At 43.3% G+C, this 7,160-nt stretch overlaps 1 protein-coding gene across 1 annotated transcript; it reads right to left on the bottom strand.

The window, feature by feature from the left end:
- Window positions 1-297: 297 nt before the first annotated feature.
- LOC306795140 (tripartite motif-containing protein 14) lies at window positions 298-5,188 on the bottom strand (the record flags this gene model as incomplete). The annotated part of the gene is made up of 7 exons (XM_079293532.1): window positions 298-1,309; window positions 1,478-1,632; window positions 2,375-2,397; window positions 2,502-2,750; window positions 3,154-3,249; window positions 3,374-4,338; window positions 4,945-5,188. The coding sequence occupies 7 exons, from the start codon at window positions 5,186-5,188 to the stop codon at window positions 765-767; spliced, it is 2,277 nt and encodes a 758-aa protein (XP_079149658.1). The 3' UTR covers window positions 298-764.
- Window positions 5,189-7,160: the final 1,972 nt, after the last annotated feature.

Below are 7,160 nucleotides of genomic sequence, written 5' to 3'. Positions count from 1 at the left end.
ATTGGCCAGCTGTCCCTCTACCAATCATCCAGAAGGGGTTTATGTAAACACCACTTTGATCCCTCTCAATGACATCAACCACACAGACCCCCAGTCAGAATAAATGAGCCTTAGTTTGCAAACTGTGGGGCTGTAAGTAGTTTACGGCAAAGGGGAGTGTTTGTTGTCAGTAGAGCTCACAGGCTGCGGGGGCAGTGAGAGTTCAAAGTCAGCACAACAACTGTCACCTGACACACTGGTGTTTCCATTTAACCGCAAACAGGCGTTATAAAGGCAAGCCGTAACGCAGGTTTGACTTTGCTTTCAAAACTCTGACTTTTATTCCTGTAAAAAGACAACAGACAAGACAAAGAACATTTGGAGGATTTTAAAAACATTCTGAAAATGGAAACATGATCCAAGACAACTTTGTATTGGTCCGCACTGATTACATGATCTCATGTAAAAACTTACACATTCATTTATCAACAATCTGAAATGAAATCTAAAATTCAGTGACAAAAACTATGCTGCTACTTTTTGGAATGCTGCATGTGTTGTGTACAACGAACGGACCTTCCATGGTCCGGTACTAGAATGACATAAAATCACATTTGAGGATTTTTGTAAAAGTAGAGCATTATATGCAGTGCATAACTATCATCTCCTAACAATTTACTGATTATATATTTTGTAATGATTAACTGCTTTTCACATGTAAAAAGGCACAGCACTTTCATGTATCCTGTACATTTCCATAACAAGTGACGCGAGTAATGCGAGGTTTATGACTCAAACGGATCACAGACGGCCAGGTGTGTTTTCGACACGGAGAACGCTGGGTACAGAGGGTCAGTGAACCTGTGCTTGTAGGAATGCATTAAAGCTAGACTGCCCCCTGGTGTCACATTAAAGAATGATAAAATGCCCTCCTCAAATTCGAGGAACACTCCCACCCTCTGCAGCCCGTCGCCATCCACAGGAACCGCCACCTTGTTATGCAGAGCTTCCACCTTCTTCCGGTCACAGGCCAGGCACCAGGAATGCGAGTTGAAGCCCAGACGAGAGTTGTCCTTTTGGCCTTTCCTCTCCATCTGACTCTCACACAGCCCCACCTTCCAGCGGCCCTCATCCACAGGCACGTTCACCTCCCAGTACCAGCATCCCTTCTCCAGGGAACGGGAGGCCAGGACCTGTGGAAAGGAGCTGAATCGAGCCTCGTCATCCGTGTAGGCCTGCTGGGCTTCGCTGTAGGTCACCCTCCTGTTGTTATCGGACAGCTGCAGCTTGGGATGGGCAGTATCTGCATCCAAGAAGAGGGCGGTACCATCTGTACACAGAAAAGGGAAATTAAAGAATTTGGATGAGCAGGTTACGACTAATTGAAGATACCACAATTGGGCCTACTGGATGCATTTTGTACATTGGTTTAATTAGCTGCGATTCATCAGTGAGTGGCAAGTAAACAGGTGTTGGTCCAAAAAAACACTTGTCTTACAGCGCAGTCTGTAGAGGTCTCTGAATTTGCCTGGCACAGTGATGATGACTGAGTCCAGACGTTTCTCAGTCCAACTCTGCAGACATTTGAGCCGGGCCCGATCCACTTCCTCTGGAGCCTTGAACTGGTCCACACAGCTCCCAATGTTACTAGTCCTGGTGAGGAAAAGCATAAAGATGTAAGACTATTACACTTTATTATTCCTCAATGACCTCTAGAGGAGGCATATGAACAGTCACAAACAAAGTTACCTTTAGCATTTTAGCAAACCTAGTGAGATTGGCTAAAGCTTCTGTGAAAGAAGACCCAATAAGACAATATGACTGTCAACAAACAATTTCCATTTGTTTATTTTCATTTGTTTATCATATAAATGTAGCAGAAAATACAGCTTGTTAATAACAATTGTGTTGACTTATTCTCATATTTGAGTAGTTTCACACAGAGTTGAAACCATTAAAGGGTTGGTTCTCCACAATAACAAATAAAAACATTGTTAAATGAGTCGAATGTATTCCAGGTTTTCCAGGGGGCGTGGGAACCCTGTCTGTGGATATCCAGCTCTACGGGTGCACTGATTCTTTGTCGGTAAATTGCTGTTGATTTTGTTAAATGTAATTGTTGGTCAGCACCAAAAAAACAAATTCAATTCACATTCAGACAAATATTGAGGTTGGAAGCAGAGAGCGATCTCAAAATCTTGACACTTACTTCTGCATAGCTAAAGGGAAGTGAGAGAATAAGGTTGAACCGACTCTTTCGGACATTAATGATATTTTTTTGAACGCTAGCTGTTCACCGAAGCTATGCTTTGTCGGTAGAACACTTAGCTATTGACATGTTCAACAAATAAACTCTTTACATGCAACCAGGTAAAGTTGAGAGGAAATCACTCACAGTTGGGCTACCTTGCTGTATTCCTGTCATGTCAGAGAGAAGAAAAAGAAGATTCCTTGTGTTAGTAGTCAAGCCAAAAGTAGGTAGATCTTATGTTTTACTTATAGTTCTCTAACATCCAACGCACCATAATGAAGAGCTGGTCCTGAATGCGTTTGTCTCCTTTGGCATCAGCCAACCCCTCCAGGGTGTGGAGTCCCTGTTGCATGGATTGCAGGGAGCTCCGGAGGTGGCCGAGCTCCTCCTCTAGTCCCCCCAGAACTCTGCTTTCCTCCTTGGTCACACACTGGAGAGCCGATTGCTCCTCCTGCTCCAGGGCCTCTCTGATGGCTCTGTACTGCTGCTGCACTCCTGCTCGAGCCTCGCTTAAAACCACCTGGACAGACACACAATGTGAATCAACGTCATGCAACGCAATGCTCTCAATTCCAGTAAGGCTCTTTCTCATTGCAGTCAGAGAACCCTGACTCGACCAACGGGAAAGAAACGTGACAATCTGAATTTAAGATTGAAGATGTTTTCTCAAGCAACACGAGCATCAAACCAGCTTTAAATAGTATAAAACATTTAAACACCGCTAATGTATTTTATGAATCTGAATTCAATAAATCTAGAACGTATAATTAACATCATATCCCACAAAACTATAATTAACTACATTATATATATTGAAAATTCAACATATTCAAAAACATGTGGATAAGTCTCAGCATCTGTAAGAAACATATACATCATGTTGGGTCAGACACTGTATAGAACTACAGAGCATAATCTCATACACCGAAGGTCTCTTTCTTCTGATTGAGTTCAGTCGCCCTGTTCTTAACTTCCTCTTCAGCCTCCTGCAGTTGCTTGATTTCTTCTTTTAAGTTCACCTGAGTGGGAGGGAGGGAGGGAATGACTTATTATTTGTGATGGCAATATTTACATCCGTCTCAACTTTGACCACGACCACTGTGTATTTTACAGTATATGTGGTGCTGTAAAGTCCCCGCTTACCCTGAGCTCTCTCTCTGCCTCCCTGATGCTGATGCAGGTGTGGTCGCGGTGCGAGCCAATGACGGTGCACACCGTGCACACACACACTCCGCACTGCCGACAGTAGATGCGGTTTATCTCCTGGTGCTCCTGGCACCTCCAGGGAGAAAAATCCTCCATGGGAGGAACCAAGGTATGATTCTGGAAGACGGGGGAGTCCAGGTGGGGACGCAGGTGTTCCGTACACATGGAGGCGCCGCACACCAGACAGGTCTTGACAGCGGACTGACACCTAGTTTTAGGGCAATAATGGCAGGGCACAGGGCTGGCATTTTTGTCCCCTGACCCGGGGAAGAAGCCAACACGACTTGGAAATCTTGGGGCATCGGCAGGATGTTTGCTGGATATCAGGGGAGACTTGCTGCCATGGTGTACGGGAGACGTACCTTTACCTGGAGTTGAAACTCCAGGAAAGGAATCAGAGTTGGCAGATGTGGCAGGTTTCATTGGCGATGCAAGAACTCCTGTCACTTGTGTATCTTTCTTTGGAGTTGCAAGAGCAGGCGCATCACATATATCTACTTCATTGGAGGTGTCAGAGTCATCCAATGAGATCATTTCTACCGGTTTAGGCTGGTTCTGCTGGATTGAGATGTCTGGAGGCACATCACTGGCAGGCACTGCCTTGTCGTCAGAGGTGTCACTGGAGGACGTGCCATCGCCGCGCTCAGACTTTGTGGATTCTGGGTGCCCTGGTTTCTTGGATGTCTCCACACGCGTAGGCTGCAAGGGTTTGAACAAGAATGAAGTGGTGGGAGTCTCGGTATCACTGGAGCGCTCGCGGGGAGACTCCCCAGTTGATCGTTTTGTGTCAGGTTGCTCTGATACGGGTGTGCTGGCTTTTCTCTTCCCGAGAAGTCGGCCTGTGAGTGAGGGCCTCCCCAATGTGGGATTAGAAGTATTTTGTTCATCGTCACCCGATGCGCCTGTAAAATAGAATACAAAGCAAAACTGGTTAGAGGGAGGGTTGACTTTTCACTTTTAGAGCAATACAAAAACACCTGCAAGTTGCCTTCTGCACAACTGAGCAGTTCCACTTTAGTCAACTCAAGCAGTGATCTGGCTTGTTTGCACTTCTGTGAGTTATTATGTTGCCTTGTAAGCTCACTCAGGAAAGCTGTCACTGAGTCTGCAGCCTGACATAACTGACTGACATGTGTGTGATGATATGTGTCTAATGCACTTAATACTGATCCTGCATGTTGGATTGGTGTTAACTTACAATTGGTATTCAACTTAAAACTGTACTCTCTCTGACTATTTGCTAGCTAAATAACTATGAACTATTGACTAAATTACACAAGAGCGTATGCATTTTAAAGATTTTAACTTGCTCTTTTGCGTAAAACGTTAAGGATGTGGATCGAATGGCATTTTCCGGTGGGGGAAGTCCAGACAATTATATTTTTAGGGTGCCAGAATTACAAATATTAAAGTAGCTAGCTAATGCTAAAGTGGGTCAACATTAGCTACCAACTTAAACACCGCTGCACAACAATTAAGCATTAACGTTGCTGCAACATTCACGTTACCTGCAGCGCTGCGAGGCGGAGCCCATCGACTGCTGGCGGGCGACAGTCTGCTGTCAAACGGAAGAGTCTGGTACACTGCTGTACACCTCCACTCCGGACAGTGGTACGGGCCGGTCGGGGAAATACTCCACAGGTCCCCGATACACCGTTGGCAGAACCGGTGGTTACATTTGAGAGTGACGGGGTCCCGGGTCAGCTCGTCGCAGAGGGGACACCTCGCCGGGGTGTCCAACGTGGCTCCCATTTTGTTTTTGGCTGACGTTTCCGCGATGTCAAGCAGCAAGGGGCGGGGCTACATGTTTGAATCAAGCACCGCCCCCCCGGTAGTGCGTGTATTAAAGGTACAGTCACGCCAAACCGGTAGTATTCTACATGCATTTGATTTTAACAGAGCATAATGTAGGAGCCATAGGCTGTATGTAAGGTAGGAGCACATTATTAGGCTCTGGAATGGAGTCAAATTGAAGTTGCATTAACATGGAAATACACAAATATATCAAAAGTACAATTCTTAGATAATACATAGCCTGCTTGGTTACTCTGTTGATATTATTAACCCATAATCAAGTAAAAGCAGCAAAACCACAATTTAAAAACACTCGTACACACTAACAGTTAATCCACAAATCAATTTATCAATAATTACAGACTTACTTCATTGTCAATTTTATTGCATGCATGAATAAAAAGTACAATGTGTACCTTTTAAAAAAGTAGTTGAGTAGTACAAAGTGGAAGTAACTCAAGTAAAGTATTTCAAATTGCCCGTTCAGTACAGAGTAAATGTATTTTATATCACATCAATGGTACACTCCAGTCACTCACTTTCATCCGTCAAAGGTTTCATTCTGTGATTGGTCGACTTACTTTCAGCGTTGCGTGAGGACACTGTGATGAACTCCATTGGTGTCTTCACATTAAAGTTGTTTTTCACAAAAATTCAAGAGCTCTGGAATTTTCCTCCTCTTTTTTTCTGTACCAGAGCTTTGGGTGGTTTGCCCTGAGAAACCCTATTTTACATTGAGTAATTGTGCTTTAGAACAGAATTGCATCACTCTTTTTCCATAAAAGGGCTGATGACAAACATTTAGTCAATGGAATCTTAAGTAAAAATGCTGCAAACATTTTATGCACTCACTCATTGTTTTGCCAAGAAATGCAATTAAATTAAATGTAAGTTATTCCTCATATCACGATACCCCAAACAACTCCCATGAGGACCATGAACCACACACAACCAATCAGCCATGAAGCCGTCTAGACAGCAGCCTATTTAGGTGCTTTGAATCAGAGTATTAAGCTTCTAACAATTATTTCTATTCATGATGAAAAAAGCTTTGTGAGCTGCAAGAAGTGGGTTGTTGCTGTTAAAAGCATCAACTGCAATCAATAACGGCCAAATGTGGTATTTTCTTATTTCTCTCATGCCCCCCCCCCCCCCCCCCAATACACACACACACACACAACATTCTTGTCTTTATGGTGGTCTAGACATGTGACTCGGATAAAAAAAAAGGCTATTGTGTCTTGTGAGTGAGAGGTTAATCCTTCATAATCTCAAATAAGTTTTTATCTCTCACGGAGACTGTTTCCTTAGTGTTGCCTGGAAATACAAGGTGAGAGTTTTGGCCTATCACCTGACAGCTGTATCTAAATTGTGTGCTCTGACTTATGAACGCGATAAAGTAAATTGAAGGCTAGCATTAAAATCAGCATTACATTTAAAAAAAACATTGAACATTGAAATTAATCGATAAACTCTTGATTACTTTTAAACCCAGCAGACTCTTCTCTTCCTCTCAAAGACACAATTTTAAATGTAACTTTTTCAAAGTTTTCAGACTGTGTTGGACATTAAGGGCCCTGTCTGTTAAGTAATAGTTTGTGGCTCTCTTTTACTTCCTTCTTCTTTTTCCCCGTCAAACGTTTTGAGCAAATGTTGGTGTTGTAATGCAACTGAATTTGTCTACATTTATTTCACACAATCACACGAACAATGCTTTAACCAACAAATACATTTATTCACCAAAACGTTACTATTGTGGAGTATGAAAGTTGATCTATTCCTGACCTTGAAAACAGCAGTTTGACAAAACCAACTCAAGGTCCACATAGTAGCCTTTTCTGGAACTTTCAAATGCGTAATACAGTCTTCATCAGCAGATGAACGGGCTTGCAACAGATCCATCAGCAAACTCTCCCCGTTGATAAAGTCT

The sequence above is a fragment of the Melanostigma gelatinosum genome, assembly GCF_949748355.1.
Source record: "Melanostigma gelatinosum genome assembly, chromosome: 1".
NCBI classification, from domain to species: domain Eukaryota; kingdom Metazoa; phylum Chordata; class Actinopteri; order Perciformes; family Zoarcidae; genus Melanostigma; species Melanostigma gelatinosum.
The sequence above is the reverse complement of the archived record's forward strand: the minus strand, read 5'-3'. Positions and strand labels throughout refer to the sequence as shown.